This window comes from Macaca thibetana, chromosome 3 (assembly GCF_024542745.1).
Source record: "Macaca thibetana thibetana isolate TM-01 chromosome 3, ASM2454274v1, whole genome shotgun sequence".
Taxonomy (NCBI): Eukaryota; Metazoa; Chordata; class Mammalia; order Primates; family Cercopithecidae; genus Macaca; species Macaca thibetana.
The window spans coordinates 153,997,689-154,020,734 of NC_065580.1; the positions used below are offsets into that span (position 1 = coordinate 153,997,689).

Below are 23,046 nucleotides of genomic sequence, written 5' to 3' on the forward strand. Positions count from 1 at the left end.
CAGGTGACTCCCCCATTCCGCAGGACCAAGTTCCTGAGCGACAGGTGGATGCTGCAGAAGGGCTTTCTGAAGGAGGAGGACCTCATGGAGAAGAAGCCCTGGTAAGACTGCTCGGCCAGAGACCCACTGCCTGTGCTAGCCTGCCCAGTGTGACAGGCCGGAGAGCGGTCTCCGTGGCCTGCACTGGCCCTGCCCAGTGTGACAGGCAGGAGAGCGGTCCCCGTGGCCTCCTGCTGAGGTGCTGCCCGGTGGGGGGACAGGAGCGTGTGTCCGTATCCTGACCCCCCCGCCTGCCCTCTTCCCTCAGGTGGTGGCATCTCCGTGTTCAGGAGCTGAGCCTGTCAGCCCCACTGACCGTGCTGCCGACCGTCTCCTGTGAGCACACCATTGAGATCCTCCGGGAGAAGGGCTTTGACCAGGCGCCCGTGGTGGACGAGGCGGGGTCAGTCTCAGTCCCTGCCCAGAGCTCAGTCCCAGGTTCTGTCTGTCCAGCTCCACCATGTCAGTGTCCCCGGACAGGGCAGCCGTGCAGACCCCGCAGCTCAGCCAACAGGCCTGCCTGGGCCGCCTCATGCGGATGTTCAGGGTGTTGGAGGCCCCCTGTCAGTCCCTGAGCAGCCTGGGGCAGGGCTGCCGTGCTCACTCCTCAGACCTCGGCCCACCCACCCTTTGTGTGTGTGCAGCCCATCCTGGGCCCACCTCGGGGGCAAGGGAGAGATATCCTTGACATGTCTGACAGCAGAAGGCCTGGGCACACATGCCCAGTGACCACTGAGAGCCCCATGTCGTGGAAACCTGACGGCTGGTCACCCTCGACCCTGGCTGAAAGGGTCCAAGGACTCTTGGTTTCTTTCTCCCCGTCAGGGCCCGGCCTGGTTCCTGCCGTGTGTAGGCTGGTGGCAGAGACTTCCATGTGTGGCCAGAGAGTGCCCCTCCCGGGGCAGCTGAGGGTGTGCCCCGCCGTCCTGGGAGGCGTGAGGTGCCAGCGCTGACCCCTGCCTGCCCCCCCCAACAGGGTGATCCTGGGAATGGTGACGCTTGGGAACATGCTGTCGTCCCTGCTTGCCGGGAAGGTGCAGCCATCAGACCAAGTTGGCAAAGTCATCTACACGCAGTTCAAACAGGTACTCAGTCACCTACGGGCAGTTCAAACAGGCACCTACGGCCAGTTCAAACAGTTACGCAGGTGCTTCGGGACGGCAGAGGGTGCCCGAGTCCCCCCGGCCTCGAAGGCAGGATGCGGCACTTCCCGTGTGGGGGTGCTGGGTCCTCGACCCTCCACACCACTTAGGCCGAAGCTGGCTGCACCCCTCAAACCATGAAGCTGAGAAGCACCCACTTTACAGGTGCAGCAGCCGGAGAGGAGGCTCTCATCAGTGCAGGCGCATCCGTACCAGCCGTGTCTTAGGGACTTGAGGAGGTCGTTTGCTCTGAGACGCTGTCCCCGGCACCATGTGGCATCTGCCGGGATCTTTCTCATGCCCAGCCTCATTTGCCTGTGCATGCATTTGGTTATCCAACAAGAGCTAGAACATTCTGAGAGAAGCCCATGGTGGCTCCTTGCCGGGCTGGTTAGACCCCATGCTTGTCCTGAGACACCCACCCTCTGCTGTTCTGAGGGTGGCCCAGGCAAGTTCGTGTGACTTTCCACATGCATCCCCTGGGACACGGAGGTGTGGCTCTTGACACTGGAAAGGGTAAGGGTTCTGCCCAAACGTAGGAGCGAAGTTGACTTTTTTTTTTGAGACGGAGTCTCGCTCTGTCGCCCAGGCTGGAGTGCAGTGGCACCATTTCGGCTCGCCGCAAGCTCCGCATCCTGGGTTCACACCATTCTCCTGCCTCAGCCTCCCCAGTAGCTGGCACTACAGGCGCCTGCCACCACGCCCGGCTAATTTTTTGTATTTTTTTGTTTGTTTGTTTTTTCTTGAGATGGAGTCTCTGTCACCCAGGCTGGAGTGCAGTGGCGAAATCTCGGCTCACTGCAAGCTCTGCCTCCTGGGTTCACGCCATTCTCCCGCCTCAGCCTCCTGAGTAGCTGAGACTACGGGTGCCCACCACAACGCCTGGCTAATTTTTTTTTTTTTTTTTTTTTTTTTTTTTTGTATTTTTAGTAGAGATGGGGTTTCACTGTGTTAGCCAGGATGGTCTCAATCTCCTGACCTTGTGATCCGCCCGCCTCTGCCTCCCAAAGTGCTGGGATTACAGGCGTGAGCCACCGCGTCCGGCGCACATTTGACTTCTTTCCCATCTCATACACACACCTGAAACGTCACCCGAATCCACGCATTTCTCACATTCAGCTGCCACCGCCTCCCGAGTGGGCCTTGCAGGACCCCCATCACGTCTCCTCTCCACAGAAAACTTGCGGGGCCGTGACCCCCCCTGCCAAGCCCACTGGGGGCAAAGCCCCCATGCCCACCTAGAGGGTGTTCCTTCCCGGCTTCGTGCTGGCTGTCCCGGCCCCAGAGCACCTGTGCTGCGAGGGTGCTTCCTGTGCTTTCTGGAGCCGCCATCGCCTCTCGCTCTGTGGGGAGCTCCTGGAGACTGTCCAGCCCCTGGTGATCACCGAGTGGGGTCATGGTGCCCAGCACCACGTGAGAGCACTACCCACCAGTGCTAGAAGTTTCTCTCCTTCCTCCCCACTCTCCCTTCCATTCTTGACTGCGGTATTATAGGATACAATGAACATATTTAATACACACAGCTTAGTGATTTGTTTTTTTTTTTTTTTTTTTTTTTTTTGAGACGGAGTCTGGCTCTGTCACCCAGGCTGGAGTGCAGTGGCGCAATCTCTGCTCACTGCAACCTCCGCCTCCCGGGTTCAAGCGATTCTCCTGCCTCAGCCTCCTGAGTAGCTGGGATTACAGGCGTGTGCCACCACGCCCAGCCAATTTTTGTATTTTTAGTAGAGACAGAGTTTTACCATGTTGGCCAGGCGGGTCTTGAACTCCTGACCTCGTGATCCACCCACCTCAGGCTACCGAAGTGCTGCGATTACAGGCATGAGCCACCGTGCCTGGCCTAGCTTAGTGATTTTGACATAAATATACACCCACAATGCTGTCACCCGTGACACATCTGTTGTCCCCAAAGGCTTCTTGTGCCCCCTTGAGTCCCCACCCCACCCCCAGGCAGCCACCCCAGGCTGGGGGTCCACCTCAGCCACACCCTCCAGGGCTGTGTGGGTGAAGACGCCTAGGGGGTGCTCACCATTTCTACCTCCTTCCCACAGACCTGGTGGTCGTCCTGCGACCCGCTGCACAATGTCGCATGCCTGTCTGCCCCTCTCCGTGCTGAGTCCTGAGTTCTATTCCATGGTGTCTGTGGCCTTTGGTATTGATTCTCGGGCTGCGCTCCGGCCCCTGCACAAATGGGACAGATTAGGTGCCCTTGCCTGGCGAGGTGCTGAGCCGGCTCTCTGGTGGTTGCATTGAGACTCTGTGGTTGGTGCTTTGGTTTTCTGACTTTGATCTTCAAGCTGGCAGGGTCTGAGACAGCTAAAGGGCAGGGCTGGTGGCCGCTGGCCTCATGCCCAAGGGCGTGGGGGTTCGGAGGCTCGGTCATCATCCAGTGATGCCCGGGCACAGCTGAGCTCCCAGCCGCACTTGCCCTGCTTGCCCCACTGGGCTCTAGCAGACCTGCCGCCAAGGCCTGAGGCTCTCACCATGGCCCACACGAGGGGCCTGGCCAGCAGGGACAGAGCACCTCTGGGGCCTCCCTGTGTCCCACTCTGCTCCGGACCCCAAGGGGAAGGGATGCGGGGATAGGATGGCCTTCAGCAGGAGTAGAAGCTACCTCGTTTCAGACCCTGTCCCAACGCAAAGGCCGGGCACCATCACAGAAAACAGTGGCTCCCATCCCCTGGGCACATGTTCTACCCGGCGCTGGCCCTTCCTGTGGTCCCCAGGCCGAGGGTCTGTCCCACAGTGAGGGGGGCGGGGCAGGTCCCGGCCTTCACGGCTCCCCAGGGTGTTACTCCTGGTTCTTTTGTCGGACGGGAAAACGCTGCCTCCTTGGTCTTCCGACACATGCAGGGTCTGCCTTCGTAAGAACGCGCGCCGGGGGGTTGGGCTTTCCATAAATCACACTCTTGCTTCTGGATGCACGGGGCACCAGCGTGGGGCATATCGCGGTGCTTTGCCTCCTGAGCATTCGGTACAGGGTCAGGCAGTGCCCCCTCCGAGCCCCGGGAGCTCACGGCTTACCTGGGGAGCCGCCTCTACTGCCAGGTCGAAACGGGAAGGACACCTGCCGCGCAGACCTGAGGGTGGTTCAGTGTGAGGTGCGCCCCACCTCTGGGTTTGCCTGCCCGTTGCTGATAAGTAAGTGTCCTCACTGTGTCCCAGGAGAGGCTTGTGCAGCCCTGGTGGCATTTCCCCAGGAAATCGATGGCAGCGAAGGCCACAGTGAGTGGAGGTTTGAGCTCCCCTCAGATGGGAGTCACAGGACCCTCCAGAGGAACGCTCGCACCCTAAAACGCCCCTGCACTCCGGCTGTTCAGCCCACCCCCGACCCCGGAGTCCACGGCTCTTTTTTACTAGTTTTGCCTTAAATAGGACATCATAGGGTTGGAATCATACAGCACAGAGCCCTTTCACACTGGCTTTTTGACGTAACAGTGCATTCGCGGCCTCTCCACGTCCCTTCCTGTTTTATATTTCCCCTCAAGACTGAGTCTCGCTCTGCCGCCCAGGCTGGAGTTGAGTGGCGTGATCATGGCTCACTGCAGCCTTGAACTCCCAGGCTCAATCAATGCACCTGCCTCAGCCTCCAAGTGGCCGGGACTACAGGCACACGCCACCGTGCTTGGCTAGGTTTTTGTATTTTTGATGAGGTCTTGCTATGTTGTCCAGGCTGGTTTCAAACTCCTGGGCTCAAGCTATCCTCCTGCCTTGGGCTCCCAAGGTGCTGGGATTATAGGCAACAGCCACCACTCCCAGCCCCTTTCTTAATTTGATAGTTCCTCAAAGGGTATTTTTTATTTTATTATTTTATTTTATTTCATTTCATTTCATTTTATTTTATTTTATTTTATTTTATTTTAATTTTATTTTTTTGAGACTGAGTCACCCTCTGTTGCCCAGGCTGGAGTGCAGTGGCCGGATCTCAGCTCACTGTAACCTCTGCCTCCCAGGTTCAAGCGATTCTCCTGCCTCAGCCTCCTGAGTAGCTGGGATTGCAGGCACTCACCACCACGCCCTGTTAATTTTTGTATTTTTAATAGAGACAGGGTTTCACCATGTTGGCCGGGCTGGTCTCGAACTCGTGACCTCAAGTGATCTGCCCTCCTCGGCCTCCCAAAGTGCTGGGATTACAGGTGTGAGCCGTCGTGCCTGGCCTCCTCAAAGGGTCTTTCTCAGTGTGTCCTGTCACCCTCTGATTCCTAGGTTAGGATCCTTTTGCGCGATGCTTTCCTGTCACCCGTGTTCCTTTTCCTGGGACCGGTGGGGCCCACTGACCGCGCTTCCCTTGCAGATCCGCCTGACGGACACGCTGGGCAGGCTCTCGCACATCCTGGAGATGGACCACTTCGCCCTGGTGGTGCACGAGCAGATCCAGTGTGAGTGGAGACCTGCTCTGTGCATGGGATTCTCACTGGGGTCAGGCCACCAAGCCTGGCCTCTGCCATGGGCAGCAGCTGGGCCCCCGTCCCCCGCGGGGTGTTAGGGGAGTGGGTGGTGCCGACCTTCAGTGACACCCAGTCTTTATGCCCAGGCCTCCCACATGCCCCGGGCTGGTGGGCTGCACCTGTGATTCCTGCAGGGACCCCTCAGGCCACACAGGGTAGGGCCCTTTGCCTCCTGGGAGGCCAGCAGTCTTGGGGACTCTCAGGGACAAGCCCAGAAACATCTGGAAGGGTTTCAAGTCCTGACCCTGGCCATGTCCTGCAGCCCTGGAGAGGCAGGTGTTTGCCCCAACAGCCTCGTGGCCTTCAGGCTGCTCTGAACGGAAACCCCCACGTGGGTCTTAGAGGAGCTACTCGTGGGCTGTCCTCGGAGCCCTGCTCCCAGCGAGCTCGTGAGGTTTGGCGACTCCTGAGCACATCCCCGGGCGTCCCCACAGGCCAGGAGAGTCGCTTGCAGGTTTTGGGTTATAGATGGCAGCCCTCGGCCCAGGGCCCACAGGAAGAGTTGGGAGGGGGCCTGGAGCCCGGACCCTGCCCACCCACCAGGCCTGTGTGCAGTGGGTGAGCACTGGGCGGCTGAGGCTGGTCCGTGAGGGCCCCGAGTCTAACCCCATCTCCCATCCTTGGCTCTGCAGCACGGGACCAGGCCTGGGCAGGTGTGGTGGGGGGGCCTGCAGGTAGGTAACACCCACCCCTCAGAATGGCTCTCAGGCTCAGAATCACAGCCTCCCCATGGCAAATGAAGGCTTTCCAGGGCCCTGGACCCACCCCCGAGCTTGGGTAGGAGGGTTCCCCTCTTCATCTCACATTTACTTGTGTTTGAACATCTCAGAAAAAAAAAAAAAAAGATGCAAATGCCAATGTCAGGGTCCCCAACTCAAGTCTTCCTGGAGCATGTCCACGCTTGTCACCACTGCCTGTGGCTGCTTTCGAGCAGGTCAGGGCTGTGTGGTCACAACAGAGATGACACAGCCCCCAAGACCTAACATACCACCACCTGGCCGTGGTCGGAAAGCCCACCGGCCAGCCCTGGTTCACTGCCTCAGGGCCACAGAAGCCTGCGGCACTCAGGGCTCCCTTCTCCAACACTGTCACTGTGCCTCAGTGTCCCCGAAACGCAAGGAGCTGATCTCATCTGGGTTCCCTGGTTTTCCTGGGGCGCTAAGTAGGGACCTCTGCCTACAGATAGGAGTGACAGCCGTGGCAGAGTGGGGATGGGCTCCGAGGGCTCTGCCTTGATGTTCCTTACCCCCACCCTGCTCACCCCTCTGTGCCTCATGACAGCTGGCATAGGGTCCTGCGGAGACGCAGGACCGAGAGGATGTGTGGGGAGGGGAGAGAGGGAGGGAATGAGATCTGTGTTAAGGAACTGGCTCATGAGATCACAGAGGCTGACAGACCCTGAGATCTGCAGGGTGAGGCGGCAAGCTGGAGACTGGAGAGCCAGCGGTTCAAGCCCCAAGGCAGGAAATTCCACCTTTGGTTCTATTCAGGCCTCAGCTGCTTGGGTGAGGCCCTCCACAGTAGCACGCGTGTTGACTCTTGTGCTAATCGAGAAATCCCCTCACACACACCCAGAATGATGTGTGACCAATGCCTGGGCTCCCCACGGCCCCGTTAATCTGTATTAAAATTAACCATCATGGGAACCTGGGCCAGCATTAACACCGAGCCCACGCTTGCCAGGAGAAGGCAGTAGGGGTGAAGACAGAATCAGGCCAGAGATGGGAGCTGTGTGCTGCCCGTGGTGGCAAGGGGTTTTTGTCTGTTTTTAGAGACAGGGTCTTGCTCTGTTGCCCAGACTGGAGTGCAGTGGTGCCATCACAGCTCGCTGCAGGCTCGACTTCCTGTGCTTAACTGATCCTTCTGCCTCAGTCTCCCAAGTAGCCGAGACCACAAGCATATGCCACCATGCTCAACTAATTTATTTTAAAAAATATTCTGGCCGGGCGCAGTGGCTCAAGCCTGTAATCCCAGCACTTTGGGAGGCCGAGGTGGGCGGATCACGAGGTCAGGAAATCGAGACCATCCTGGCTAACACAGTGAAACCCCGTCTCTACTAAAAATACAAAAAAACTAGCCGGGCGAGGTGGCGGTGCCCCTGTAGTCCCAGCTACTCGGGAGGCTGAGGCAGGAGAATGGCGTGAACCCGGGAGGCGAGCTTGCAGTGAGCGGAGATCACGCCACTGCACTCCAGCCTGGGCGACACAGTGAGACTCCGTTTCAAAAAAAAATATTCTGTAGAGATGGGGTCTCGATATGTTGCCTAGGCTGGTCCCAGACTTCTGGGCTTAAATGATCCTCCCACCTTGGCCTTTCACAGCGCTGGGATCACAGGTGTGAGCCACTGTGCCGGCCTTGTGAGCAGGCTTGAATTTCAGGCTCACACCAGCTCTGAAGTCCTGAGCACCTCAGGAGCCTTATGGTGGGCCGGGGAAGGGTGCGTCCTGACATGCACTGGGTGGAGCCTGGCCTGGGGCTCAGGGAACTCATGGGGTGGAGGGGCTGGGTAGAGCCTGGCCTGGGGCCTAGGGGACTCATACAGTGGGTGGAGCCTGGCCTGGAGCCCAGGGGGCTCATGCGGTGGGTGGAGCCTGGCCTGGGGCCCAGGGGACTCATGCGGTGGGTGGAGCCTGGCCTGGGGCCCAGGGGACTCATGCGGTGGGTGGAGCCTGGCCTGGGGCCCATGGGACTCATGGGGTGGGGGTAGAGCCTGGCCTGGGACCCCATGGGGCTCATATCAGAAGAGGCTTGGCCAGGCCCAGTGGCTCAAGCCTGTGATCCCAGCACTTTGGGAGGCTGAGGCAGGTGGATCACTTGAGGTCAGGAGTCCGAGGCCAGCCTGGCCAGTATGGCAAAACCCCATCTCTACTAAAAATACAAAAATTAGCTGGGTGTGGTGATGTGCACCTGAAGTCCCAGCTCCTTGGGAGTCTGAGGCACGAGAATCACTTGAACCCAGGAGGTGGAGGTTGCAGTGAGCCAAGACTGCACCACTGCACTCCAGCCTGGGTGACAGTGAGGCTCTGTCTCGGGAAAAAAAAAAAAAAAAAAACCACAGCCTTGGCTGCTGGGCTCCAGCAGGCCGCCCTGGGGCCCCCACGGTGCACAGGTAGGTCCCCTAGGCCCCCAGGAGCCTCCTGCCCCGCAGCAGCCCGCCCAGCCTCCCGCGGCACCTGCAGACGCGCTGCCTCGTTCTCCCCTCAGACCACAGCACCGGGAAGTCCAGTCAGCGGCAGATGGTGTTCGGGGTGGTCACCGCCATTGACTTGCTGAACTTCGTGGCCGCGCAGGAGCGGGACCAGAAGTGAAGTCTGGAGCGCTGGGCACTGTGGAGCGGCCCCACCACCCTGGCCCGCTTCTCCTTTGCTTTCCTGAGCCCTAAACACACATGGGATTGGTAACTGCCTCGCCTGGTACCCGTTATCCCTGCAGACGGCAAGGAGCATCCGTCTCCTCTCATTAACACATGGCTTCCTAAATGGCCCTATTTACGGCCTGTGAGATGAAATGCGCTTTTCTCTAATGTAACTTCCTCTTAGGATGTTTCACTAAGGAAATACTGAGAGAGAAGTCGGCCAGGTAGGAAGAACACGAGCAATGACTGGGCAGAGTGGATTAAAGGCAAAAGAGAGAAGAGTCCAGGACGGGGACAGGGAAGCGGGCAGGGAGAAGCCCGGGTGGCTGGGCATCCTCCACGGGTAGCGCCGTCTGCTCGGGACTGAGCTGGTGGGAGCAGTTTGTGTGTTTGGGGTTTTTTAATCGAGGTGAAATTCAACTTACCTAAAAATCAATCACCTTAAAGTAAATGATCAGCGGCATTTAGTACATCCAGAAAGTTGTGTAGACACCACCTCTGTCACGTTCCGGAACATTCTCTCATCACCGCAGGAAGCAATCATTTCCCCTCCCGTCTTCCTCCTCCCCTGGCAACTGCTAATCGCCTTTCTGTCTCTATTGTCTAAAATAGGTTCTCCCTGTTCTGGACGTTTCATATAAATGGAATCACACAATCGTGGCCTCGTGTCTTATTTCACTTTGCATAGTATTTTCACCCATGTCAGAACACATGTACTTGGTTTCTTTTTGTGACCGAATAAGCAGCTATCTCGTGGATAGAGCACATTTTGGTTCCTCATTTGTCGGACTTGGGTTGTTTCTGCTTTTCAGCCCTTGTGAGTAATCTGTTGTGCACATTCAGGGCTATTTTGGACACCTCTTTTCATTTTTCTTGGGTGTGTACCCAGGAGTGGCATTACTGGGTAATGTGGTAACTCCACGTTTAATTTTTATTTTTTTATTTTATTTTTGGAGACAGAGTCTGGCTCTGTCACCCAGGCTGGAGTGCAGTGGTGCAATCTCGGCTCACTGCAACTTCCGCCTCCCAGGTTCATGCCATTCTCCTGCCTCAGCCTCCGGAGTAGCTGGGACTACAGGTGCCCGCCACCACACCTGGCTAATTTTTGTATTTTGTAGATATGGGGTTTCACCATGTTGGCCAGGATGCTCTCGATCTCCTGACCTCGTGATCCACCCGCCTCGGCCTCCCAAAGTACTGGGATGACAGGCGTGAGCCACTGCATTTATTTATTTATTTTTTGAGATGGAGTCTCACTGTGTCGCCAGGCTGGAGTGCAATGGCACAATCTCAGCTCACTGCAACCTCTGCTTCCTGGGTTCAAGCAATTCTCCTGCCTTAGCCTCCCAAGTAGCTGGTATTACAGGCATGCACCACTCTGCCTGGCTAATTTTTATATTTTGTAGAGATGGGGTTTCACCATGTTGGCCAAGCTGGTCTCGAACTCCTGACCTCAGGTGATCTGCCTGCCTGGGCCTCCCAAAGTGCTGGGATGACAGGCGTGCACCCCCATGCCCGGCCTCCATGTTTTTTTTTGAGGAACCATCAAGCTGTGTTCCACAGCGGTCTCACCCATTTCCATTCTCACCAACAGTGCATGAGGGTTCCAGTTTCTCCAGGTCCTTATCAACACTTGTTATTTTCTTGTTTTAAATTATTATAGCCATGCTAGTGTGTATCAAGAGGTGTCTCATTGAGGAGAGAAGCCATTTCTCTTACTGTCCCCTGTCTCTGAGGAGGAGGAGGAAGTAAAAGTTGAAAAACAACAGGAATGAAGTCCGTGGCAAGACCAGCTGGTGCCACTGATGACCAGGCCTGAGGTTAAAAGGTTAACCCCCACTCTAACCACATGTGCTCTCAATCTAGCATCACCCTTTCACGTGGAACCTCTTAGAGCTGTAAGCCCTTAAAGGGGCCAGGAACTCTCTTCAGGGAGCTCAGTTCTTAAGTCGCGAGTCTGCTGACGCTCCCGGCCAAACGAAAAACCTCTTCCTTCTTTAATCCGGTGTCTGAGGAGTTTTGTCTGCGGCTCGTCCTGCTACATTTCTTGGTTCCCTGACCGGGAAGCGAGGTGATTAACAGACAGTCGAGGCAGCCCCTTAGGTCGCTTAGGCCTGCCCTGTGGAACATCCCTGTGGGGCCTCAGGCCAGCTGGAGCCACGCGGATCCTGAGAGCGCTCCCGGGTAGGCATTTGCCCCGGTGGAACGTCTCGTCAGAGCAGTGCACAGCAGACACCCGCGGAGAATCCACGCAGAGGCTGAACACCGGGAAGGAACTGGCACTTTAAGTCCGGACATCTGAAACTTGGTAAGACTGGTCTTCGGAACTTGCCCACTGCATTTGAGTAGAAGCGTGGCCTGATCACCCACGGCGTGCCTGTACTGGCACTTTGGTTTTTGACTTAACCTGAATTGCCTGATACTTTGGATTTGGTTTTGACCTGGCTTGGATTTCTGGATACTCTGATTTTGGTTTTTATTCTGGTTTGGTGTAAACTGAAAAAGTGCATGTGTGCCCTTCTTACCCATTCTTCGTTCTACGGTGTGTGTGTGGTGTGAGCGTGGTGTTTTATTTCGAAGAAACATGGGTCAGACACAAAGTGAGCCCACTTCGCTAGGAACTATGTTGAAAAATTTTAAGGGATTTAGTGGAGACTGTGGGGTTACTGTGACACCAGGAAAACTTAGAACTTTGTGTGAAATAGATGGGCCAACATTAGAAGTGGGTTGGCCATCAGAAGGAAGCCTGGACAGGTCCCTTGTTTCTAAGGTGTGGCACAAGGTAACTGGTAAGGGATACCTAGACTAGTTCCCATACATAGACACTTGGTTACAGCTGGTGCTAGACCCTCCACAGTGGCTAAACAGGCAGGCAGCAGCAGTGCTAGTAGCAAAGGGCCAGCCAGCCAGCCAAGAATCCCGCTCCACCCGCTGAGGGAAATCAACTCCTGAAGTTCTGTTCAACCCAACACCAGAAGACCCATTGCAGGAGATGGCACCAGTGATCCCAGTGGTGCCCTCCCCTTACCAGGGAGAGAGGCTCCCCCCTCTTGAGCCCACAATGCTTGCGCCTCCGCAAACATATCCCTACCCAGAGTAGACAAGAGAGGAGGTGAAGCCTCGGGAGAAACCCCTCCCTTGGCAGCTCATTTACGACCCAAAACTGGGTACAAATGCCCCTGAGAGAGCAGCGGTATCCTGGAACAGATGAGGACGGGCACATGGTGGAGAGGCGTGTTTTTGTGTACCAGCCTTTCACCTCTGCCCACCAACAATACCCCGTCCTATGCGAAAAGCCACAAGCTCTAATTGATTTGCTCCAAACTTATCCGGACCCATAGCCCCACCTGGGCTGATTGCCACCAGCTGCTCATGTTCCTCTCTAACACAGATGAAAGGCGGAGAGTGCTCCATGCAGCGCCTTGAAAGGACACAAAGATAGATGTGTACCCGCCCCCCACCCGCTACACCCTTGTTCTGCTCTCTAATCTTTGCACATACCAGAGATTTCGTAAGTTCTGTGAGTACCTGGTTTTCTGCACGTACCAGAGATTTTGTTTTGCACATACCAGAGATTTTGTAAGTTCTGAGGCAAGGTCACAAGACGTGTTTAAGTAAGATAAACTCTTGCTGCCATAAACCTGCTCTCCCGCCTCAAAGTTTGAACCAAAATATCAGAAATGGCGGGAACCAATCATAGTTAGCCAAATCGCCTTGTTCAAACACTAGCCAATCATATATCTGATTTGTATAATAACTCTATGCCCACTTTTCTTAGACTATATAACACTGCTCGGAGCTCAGTGGGGGACCTCTCCTGCCCGTCTCGTTTCACGAGCGAGGGAGAGTTCCAGGTTCGAACCTGTAATAAAGATCCTTGCTGCTTAGCTTTGACTCTGGACTCTGGTGGTCTTCTTCGGGGAATAAACGGTCTGGGCATAACAGCCTGAGTGGCTAGAGGAACAGGTTCCGGCTGGTTACCAAAACCCCCAAGAGTATGTGAGGACCCAGTTCCCAGGAACCGACCCCCAGTGGGACCCAGATGAAAGAGAGGGTGTGCAAAGGCTGAACCGAGACAGGGAAGCTCCCATGGAAGGATTAAAAAGGGAGCCCAGAAGGCCCCAAACGTTAACAAGGTCTCTGAGGTCATTCAGGGAAAAGAGCGTCCAGCACAATTCTACAAGAGACTGCGAGGCCTATCATATGTATACTCCCTTTGATCCCCATAGCCCTGAAAATCAGCGCATGATCAACGTGGCTTTAGTTAGTCAAAGCGCAGCAGACATTAGAAGAAAACCGCAGAAACACGCTGGGTTTGCAGGGATGAATACATCAGTTATTAGAAATAGCTCACCGAGTGTTTGTAAACAGGGACGCAGTAAGCCATAAGGAAAACTGCAAAGAGAGTGAACGTCAGGCCCGGCGAAACGCCGACCTGCTAGCTGCAGCCAGCAGAGGAGTCCCCCCAAAGAGGCAAGGGAAGTGAAGTTGGGGGGCCCTGGGAAAGAAACTCAGCCTGGTTGTCAGAGTCTGCAGCGTAACCAGTGTGCTTATTGTAAAGAAATAGGACATTAGAAGAACAAATGCCCTCAGCTAAAAAGAAAACAAGGTGTTTTTAGCAGAGACGGGGTTTCACAATTCCAGCTACTAGGGAGGCTGAGGCAGGAGAATGGCGTGAACCCGGGAGGCAGAGCTTGCAGTGAGCCGAGATCGCGCCACTGCAGTCCAGCCTGGGTGACAGAGCAAGACCCTGTCTCAAAAAATAAAAAATAAAAAAAAATAAGGTGACTCAGAGCAGGAGGCCCCAGACAAGGAGGAAGGGGCCCTGCTCAACCTGGCAGAAGGGTTATTGGACTGAGGGGGACCGGGCTCAAGTGCCCCCAAAGAGCCTATGGTCAGGATGACAGTCGGGGGTATTTTCTTGTCGATCCTGGTGCTGAACTTTTGGTAGTAACTGCCCCAGTTGCCGGCTTATCCAAAAAGACTATTGACACATTGTTGGGGTTGCTGCCAGCTGAGGACACCTGTTTCTCCTGTTTGGACCTAAAAGACGCAGATTAGCCCCTGTTGGAAAACAGAGTATGTAACTCTAGGAGTCAGTGGAACTGAACTGGCAGGAAGACCTGGGTAGTGAAGATGAGAGTGAGAACTCCCACTGGTGAGTGAGGTTCTCAAAGTGGGGAATGAGGAGAGAAGCCATTTCTCTTACTGTCTCCTGTCTCTGAGGAGGAGGAAGTAAAAGTTGAAAAACAACAGGAATGCAGTGGCAAGACCAGCCGGTGCCACTGATGACCAGGCCTGAGGTTAAAAGATTAACCCCCCCACTCTAACCACATGTGCAGGATCCTTTCACGTGGAACCCCGTAGAGTTGTAAGCCCTTAAAAGGGCCAGGAACTCTGTCTTCGGGGAGCTTGGCTCTTAAGATGCGAGTCTGCTGACGCTCCCGGCCAAATGAAAAACCTCTTCTTTAATCCGGTGTCTGAGGAGTTTTGTCTGTGGCTTGTCCTGCTACATCATTATGGTTTTGATTTGCCTTTCTCTAATGATTGGTGATGTTAAGTGAACATCTTTTCATGTTCCTGTTGGTTATTTTCTGGGAGAAGATGTTCAAGATACTAAACCCTTATCATAAGACTTGCAAATATTTTCTCCCATTCTGTAGGTTATCTTTTATTTTATTTTATTTTTCTTTGTTTTTGAGATGGAGTCTCACTCTGTCACCCAGGCTGGAGTGCAATGGTGCGATCTTGGCTCACTGCAACCTTCACTTCCTGGGTTCAAGTGATTCTCCTGCCTCAGCTTCCCAAGTAGCTGGGATTACAGGTTCCCAACACCACGCCCAGCTAATTTTTTTTTAAAGACAGAGTATTGCTCTGTCTCCCAGGCTGGAATGCAGTGGCACGATCTCAGCTCACTGCAACCTCCGCCTCCCAGGTTCAAGCAGTTCTCCTGCCTCAGCCTCCCCAGGAACTGGGATTACAGGCGCACACCACCACACCCGGCTAATTTTTGTATTTTTGGCAGAGATGGGGTTTCACAGTGTTGGCCAGGCTGGTCTCAAACTGCTGACCTTGTGATCCACCTGCCTCGGCCTCCCAAAAGTGCTGGGATTACAGGTGTGAGCCACTGTGCCTGGCCTAATTTTTTATATTTTTAGGAGAGACAGGGTTTCACTATGTTGGCCAGGCTGGTCTTAAATTCCCGACCTCAAGTGATCTGCCCACCTCGGCCTCCCAAATTGCTGGGATTACAGGCATGAGCCACTGGTCCTGGTCTCTTTACTTTCTTAATGTTCTTTGATGCACAGCTGTTTCTAGTTTTGGTGGAGTCTAAATTTATTTATTTTTTTGCAGTTGCTCATGCTTTGGGTGTCATATCCATTGGCAAATCCAAGGTTCATGGAAATATACCCCTATGTTTTCTTCTAAGATCTGCATAGATTTAACTCATTGATCGATTTTTGGTCAATTTTTGTAGACGGTTTAACATGGGAGTTTGTGGATGTCTGTCTGTCTCAGCATCTTTTGTCGAACAGACAATTCTTCCCCCATGGAATGGCTTGGCACCCTTGCTCAGCCACGTGGGCTCATTTCTAGACTCAGTGTTATTCCATTGATCTGCGTGGCCTTATGGTGGTACCACACTGTTTTGATTACTGTAGTTCTGTAGTAAGTTTTGAAATTGAAAGTATGGGTCCTACAGCTTTGTTCTTTTACAACATTGTTTTGGAAATTATGATGTGCCCAGCTTCATGTTCTTGGTCTGTGGGCATCTCAGCAATGGCTTGAATTATGCCCTGGCATCGAGCCACCTAAAGGATGGAGAGAGAGTCGCTGTGGACACTAATAAGGGCTTTTCTCCGCAGGTTGGTGGCATCCGTGTTGGGCTGTGGTGTTGGCCTGGGAGGTCCCCGACACTCAGGCCCCCATGGCGGCATTGTTCCTGCAGGTCTGCTGCACGAGGACACTGGCAGGGAGGCAGGTGGGAGGAGGAAGGGGCAGGGCTTCCCAGAGCGACCGGAAGGCACTCCTTCTACGGGGCCTCAGGGGAGCCTCCGGCTTTCCCTCCACCCAGCTCTCCCCAGGCACTTGATTTTCTGCCAGTCTCTGGAGAGCAGGCTCTGCTTAGGGCCGGTGGAAAAGTTCCCTTTTCCCACTATGCAGCCAAGTGAACAGGGCAGGCCAGCGGGTAGAGGAAGGGGATGGGCATGACCTCTCCTGAACGGACTTCAAAAGCGAGTCAGTCAATCACAGGCCAGAGATGTGGAAACTTCTCTTGACAGAAAATGGCACTCACTCTTCCAGGAAACGGCACTTGGTGTTCTTGGGATGCTAGGGGGCCAGCATGCTGCCTGGGGCTGGGGGAGGGAGGGCTTGGAGTTGAGGTAATCACAGAGCCTTCCTGAACCAGAAGCCCCTGTGGGCCTCGGAGGCTGGCAGGGCCCTGTACATAGCACCTACAGAGGGCAGGGGTGTGCATCAGGAACTGGAGAAGGGGGAGCTCGTGCGGGATGCACAGGAGAGCGCTAAGCAGGGAGCTGTCGGAGTCTCTGCGGCTCCAGGGAGTGACAATATTCGGGGAGCCTCTAGGAGCTTGTTGAGCAGGGAGGCAGGAGAGAAGCCAGGAGAGGGGCACAGTGAGTGAGTTTCGGGGAGGGCAGGGCACAGGCCTATCCACCCGTGTGGGGTGGCACACAAAACTTCTCAGCTCTGGAGCTGTAGCACTGACAATCTATTTGAGGCCATACTAAAAACCCCAAACACCCAAATTCTCACAAACGATCTTCAAGAGTGACGTTAAATGCCAACTGTCCCCACTGCAGCAATCTCAAGCTGCCCCCTCCCCTGGCTCTCTGCGAGGATCTCACACAGTCACAACGGGAGTGAGCCGGGCCCTGGGCTCTACGCAAAATGCAGGGGAAGTGGCCGAGGCTAGTCATTCTCGATGCAGTCAAAATAGTCATTGTTATGGAAGTGTCCTAAGAGTCACAATTCCACACAGTCAGCAGGTGCACACCTGTGCCTGGCGCCGCGCACCCATCAGGGGCACTATAACGTCTGTCTGCTGAGCCTGGCAGGCTCTGGAGCCGCTGGTGAGCACCCAGACACAGCCCCTCTCCGGGGCGGACGCTCACAGCAGCCACAAGCGCCACCACCTCGTGGCCTGTGAGTGCTCCCCGGAGGCCAAGCTGTGGTTCAGCTGGTGCTGTCTCCTGCAGGAGAACCTGGCTGGCTCAGGACTTCCTAGCTGGGCACACATGCCCATGACATAGGGTCTCGGTCAGCCCCTGGGTCGGGGCGCTAATGCTCTTGACCCAGTGAGCCCACAGTTGTGGAGGTCTTCACTGTCTCCTGACAGGTGTTCTTACAGCAGAGGCCACAACATCGTGAGGACAGAGGAGCCTTCCAGGCCAGGAGGAGTTGCTCAGAGCTGCGTCACCAAACCCTTGACCATAAGAAAGTCTGGGGGGTTTGCCGTGGATGGGACAGGGACTGCAGAGAGGCTGGCTCGGGTGTGCAGATCGGTCCCCGTTAGGGTCAAAATCGCAGGCTCCCTGGGTCCCCGCCCAGGAGTGCACACCTGGCCCTCATAAGGCCAGCATCAGTGGTCAAGATGGACCAGGAGTGGTGTGTGGGCTGTCTCCTCAGGATTTTTAAAGGTTCCCTACATTTTAAAAATTTATTTAACATTATTATTATTTTCAGACAGTCTTGCTGTCACCCAGGCTGGAGTGCAGTGGCGTGATCTCAGCTCACTGCAACCTCCACCTCCTGGGTTCAGGCGATTCTCCTGCCTCAGCCTCCTGAATAGCTGGGACTACAGGCGCTCACCACCAGGCCTGGCTAATTTTGTATTTTTAGTAAAGATGGGGTTTCACCATGCTGGCCAGGCTGGTCTCGAACCCCAGACCTTGTGATCCGCCTGCCTCAGCCTCCCAAAGTGCTGGGATTACAGGCGTGAGCCACCGTGCCCAGCTACATCATTTTTTTTGGTTTAGAAATATGTAGAATGTATGTAATGTGGAATAACAACAGACATGTCAGCTAGTCTTAATTTAGTGAACACAATAGAGAATTGCATCCCACCAGACATGTATTGACTTAACTAAAGGTTTAAGACTTCACAGACACAGGAGGATGATGGGAGCGTGTGAACAGACAACAGACAGGCTCGAACAGACGCTGAGCTGCAAGCAGACATCACAGCACCGAGAGAGGGGAAGCGCTGCAAACTGGGAGAGTCGTGTTATGGGATCTTCAGGGTGTCGTTTTTCCGGCCAAAACCTCTGTGGCTGGGGGGCCTTTGCCCGAGTTTTGCTCAGGCTTGCTGGGCTCATTTCACCCACTTGGGCTGGCAGGCTGCCCTCGGCTCACACTACAGGCCTGGGTCCCATGCCTGCCAAGGGCGAGTCAGGCATGGAATGGTGAGGCGTGTGTGAGCGCGTGGGGTCTGGCCACGGTGCACTGGCAGACATGCCAGCTGCTTCAGCCAGGCGAGCAGCTCTAGGTGCTGGCTCCCTGTGAGGCGTCAGCCAGAGCGAGCACACGGCAAGCAGCTTCCACAGCGTGGCACTGGGGAACACAGTGGTGCCCAAAAGTTTAGACACACCAGGAACCACAGGGTCCCAAAGAGGGAATCACAGCCCTGGCTTGGGGAGCTCCCAGGTCTGGGTTCCCCAAAGGGCCGCAGCTCCTCTCTCCTTTGCTTCACCTGTAATGTGGCAAGCAAAGGGCACATCTCAGCCCTGTTTGTGCTACAGCTCTTTTAGCCTTGCCATTTGGCAGGTCCTGAGTTCTTGTCCTGCATCCAAGAACGAGGCACGCAGACAAGTGGAGAGTGAGCAAGATGAAGAGAAGCTTTATTGAGTGATAGATAGAACAGCTCTGAGGAAACCCACAGGGGGGCAGCTGCTTTCTGCAGCCAGGGTGTCCCAGCGTCTGTTCAGCTCCGAGCAGAAAGGGTAGCTCCTCTCTGTGAGGCAAGTCATCCCAACCAGTGCTCAGCTGTCAGCAGAGAGGGTAGCGCTTCTCTGCAGCTGGTCGTCCCATCGTCTCCCTGTCATCGCTCCATCGTCTCTGCAGCTCTCAGCAAAGAGGGGGTCCTGGAGTAGGTTGCTCCTGTCTGCAGGTGGTCGTCCCAACATTTGCTCAGCTCTGGCTGAGCCTGGGGCTTTTATGGGCCTCAATGGGGAGGAAGTGCATGCTGTGCCAATTGGTCCAAGGGAGGCCATGGGCAGGCCTGAAAAAGGCACCGTAAGTTCCCACTCCAGTTCACAGGACTGGCAGCCTTGCCCCCAGCCTTCAAGCCCTTCCTGGCCTGAAGGGGGCGCCTCACCAAGGACCTGCCCCCTTCCACCCAGGAACCGGTCTGCCTCCTGCTGCCATTCATGGTGCCAAGGGTGCCTTCAGGCCAGCACCAAGCTGACCTCAGTCCCCACTTGGCTTTCCTCCTATGCTTATCAGTGCCCAAAGTCCAGAGGGGGCCGAGGTGGCAAGAGGCTGGCATATCAGCATTGCCCCAAGTGTGTGCACACCCAGTCAGGCTGTGACAGCACCTGAACTCAGCTCCAACTTTGCTCCAAAGATGGCCTGCTGCTGCCATCAGCAGGACCAATCAGTCCCCTACCCACCAGAGGCAAGGAATTAGCAGGTACCGCTGTGCCAGGCCTGTGAGGCCGCAGGGTTGTGAGCCCAGGCTGGATTCCGTGCAGAGTCTCTGCCATGTGGGGCCATGGGGTTTACCTGGATCCCATTCAAATCATTCAGGCCCTGACTGCTCAGCTTCAGGGAAGCCAGGCCCACTCCTCCTCCTCACATACTTGCCTAATCTTGCCAAAGCCCTCGAGGTAGGGGAAGGAGGAAACCCAGGGTCATGGATGTCAATCTATTCAGCATCCATCCCCTTCCTCATTCCTGACAGTTCAGGTCTCCTTGCCTCTTCCCACAGCCATGATGATGGGAGGGCGGGAATGGGGACTAGGGACTGGCCTCAGTAGACAGTAGCCAACGGGTACATGCCATTCCCTGCCAGTCACTAGTCTGGGTGGGCCTGTGACCTCAGCAGTCCACACAGCATGGGTCCCGGGGCTCTGCTGAGAGGGCCGGGAGCAACAGCATCCCCTGGTGGGGCCCCGATAAGCAGTGTGTGGCCCTGGCTGCTACGGTGGCACCCCATGGCCACAGAGATGCCAGAGAACCAACACCCTCCTGGGGCGGAAGCCGGGTGCTGGGGCCTCTTGTTCGCTGCCGAAAGCATCTGGGCTGATTCAAACGACCCCCTCCAATCTTGGAGAAGCACACCTTGGCAAAGGGAGCAGGAAGAATCGCTGAAAAGTGGTGGAAACAGATACATTCCTGAAAGCTCAGGCAGGGGCTGGTTTCCAGAAGGGATCATTGAAAAGTACCAATGCTTACAAAACCCACCAGCAAGGGAGTGACAGCAGGAGCCAGACGAAAGATGATGTCAAATAGAAGCACAGGCTGTCAGCAAGGGACTGCCGTGCCCAGTGACTTCACCCTAGTGCTGTGAGTTTCACTAAGCTCGGAACTACTGTCTTGGTCCAAGCCCAAGTTCATATTTGTGCTATTTGTTTAAAAATATAAAAAAGGATGTGAGCAAATGTCTAGCAAAAAGAGCAGTGCAAGAAGACATGCCACCCGCCTAAGACAACACATGGCTTCCAAGGCTTGGCAGGTGCCCGCACAGGGACACAGATGCAGCTAATTACCAGCCACTGTTCAAGTCCTAAAGACTGCATTTGAGGAACGCTGGGTTTATAATCCTTTCTTTTAGTACTTTAATGACAGAATCAGTCTATTAGTGTGCTTTATAATTCAGGATTTTGTGGGGTTTTGTGCGATAAAGTCTGGCTCTGTCGCCCAGGCTGGGGTACAGTGGCACCATCTTGGGTCACTGCAGCCTCCACCTCCTGGGCTTGAGTGATCCTCCCATCTCGGCCTCCCAAGTATCTGGGACTACAGGTGTGCACCACCATGCTCAGCTAATTTCTGTATTTTTGCTAGAGATGGAGTTTTGCCATGTTGGCCAGGCTGGTGATCCACCTGCCTTGGCCTCCCAAAGTGCTGGGATTACAGGAGTGAGCCACTGCGCCCGGCCACGATTCAGTCTTATTAAATCAACCAAGTGTCTGTGATGTGGCCCAAAGGTCAGGCTTTTCCTTTCCCGTGCAGATAGCTGCCCTGTGTCTGGGCGTCTTCCTCACCAGGAGAGTGGCTCAGGCACCGCTGGGCCTTTTGCAACCTGTAGCACAGCCCTGGTGGTGCTGGGCCCTGAGTAGGTGGTGAGCCTGCTGCTTACCCACCAGGACAGGCACTGGACAGGCCCTGTGGAGTGGCAGGCACCCCTGTCCAGTATTCAGCCTCTTCCTCTGCAGGGGCTGTCCCTGCCTGGCAGGCAGTGAGTCCAGGGACGCCTTGGACCACCAAATCCTCAACAGCCCTCAGCTCAGGGGCATATCAGCTGGCTTCTCCTGCCAGTAGGGGCAATGAGGCCTCGGTGGGGCTCAGCTGGAGGTGGACCTCAAAGAGCCCAGGCCAGAACCCACTGTCAGGCGGTGGGCAGAGGTAGTATCAGTGACATTCTTTTTAACCAATGAGTGCTTAACTGAAGCAACTACTGGCACTGAAATAATATTTTAAAAGTGTTCTCTTAAGATTTAGTTTGGCCAGGAACAGTGGCTCACACCTGTAATCCCAGCACTTTGGGAGGCCGAGGCGGGCGGATCACTTGAGGTCAGGAGTTCGAGACCAGCCTGGCCAATATGGTGAAACCCCATCTCTACTAAAAATATAAAACTTAGCTGGGTGTGGTAGCACACGGGTGTAATCCCAGCTACTTGGGAGGCTGAGGCAGGAGAACTGCTTGAACCCAGGAGGCGGAGGTTGCAGTGAACTGAGATCGTGCCACTATACTTCAGCCTGGGTGACAGAGCAAGACTCTGTTTCAAAAAAAAAAAAAAAAAGATTTAACTTAACGTATTTGATTAAAGCATCATTTAAAAAATGTGAACCACGTGCTCAGTGTCTCCTCAGGCTGCAGCTAGCAAGGATGTGCACATGACTCAGGACAGCTCCATCAAAGCTTTGGGAAGCTGTCGGAGGGAAGTCTGAACTGGGAGAGAACGACTCAAAGGCCTCAGAGAGCCTGAGTGGGCAGCTCCTGCCCACAGTGCCACACCTGGGCACAGCCCTCTCCGCTGGCTCACACCCAGGTGGCGTCAGCATCAGGTGAAGACACCCGGGATGGCCCACTCCCTTCCAAGCTCCCCCAAACTTTGCTGCTTTATGGATCTAACACCCCCGCTCAGTGACTGGATCCAGAGCCGGCATCACCGGCAGGCAGCGTGGGTCCACAGCAGGCCCCAGGAAGGCTGGTGCACGGCTGACATGGCCCAGCGCATGCCTGGCACACGACGGGCACGGCCCATGCCAAGGCCCCACGTGACATGACAGAGAAGCGGCCACAGAGTCCCGCCTCAGGCACTAAGCCAGTTTAACAACAACCAGAAAAGTGGCTTCAGACAGTGGCAACATTTATTTTGCTCACACATCTGTATCTGGAGCGGGGCTCACGGGCGGCTGGGCTCTGCTCTGCTCATCAGCTGGAGTGGCTTGAGGTGCCTGTAGGCTCACCTGTGTGTAGCTGGTCAGCGCGGGCTGGCAGACAGGACACATGCATGGCCTGTCCCCACGGCCTGGGCTTCCTTCCAACATGGCACCCGGGCCAAGCCTGAGCCCCCTCAACCTGTCAGTCACATGGCAGCTACCTCCCCAGCAGGCCGCAGAAACCTCCCCAGGATCAAGAGCGGGGAACTCCCTTCCAGAGGAGCACAGGGGACTGGAGATGTCATTCCTGCCATCAGACCCTGGACACTGCCTGAGAGAATCCTTCCGTACAGAGAATCGGGAATCAGAACGGCTTTACGTTGCTCAAGGTAAAAGGCAATGCCTTCAGCTCTGAGTGAAAACCATTTCCAAAGCCGAATGTTCCCCCTTCCTCATTCCCATTTCTGTTGAACTCTGACTGTGCACAGAGCTCTGT

At 55.2% G+C, this 23,046-nt stretch overlaps 1 protein-coding gene across 5 annotated transcripts in view; it reads left to right on the top strand.

Moving 5' to 3' along the window:
- Positions 1–9,639, top strand: part of CBS (cystathionine beta-synthase) — a 28,199-nt gene extending 18,560 nt beyond the window's left edge. For 3 of the 5 annotated variants that reach the window (XM_050784440.1, XM_050784439.1, XM_050784441.1), the window contains exons 13-18: positions 24–101; positions 308–442; positions 1,016–1,124; positions 5,476–5,560; positions 6,262–6,303; positions 8,834–9,639. In XM_050784440.1, the coding sequence (XP_050640397.1) occupies positions 24–101; positions 308–442; positions 1,016–1,124; positions 5,476–5,560; positions 6,262–6,303; positions 8,834–8,937 (553 nt within the window). In that variant the 3' untranslated portion in view covers positions 8,938–9,639. The remainder of the gene's footprint in view (positions 1–23; positions 102–307; positions 443–1,015; positions 1,125–5,475; positions 5,561–6,261; positions 6,304–8,833) is intronic. The other 2 variants (XM_050784443.1, XM_050784442.1) reach the window with 1 other exon arrangement.
- The last annotated feature ends 13,407 nt before the right edge of the window (positions 9,640–23,046 follow it).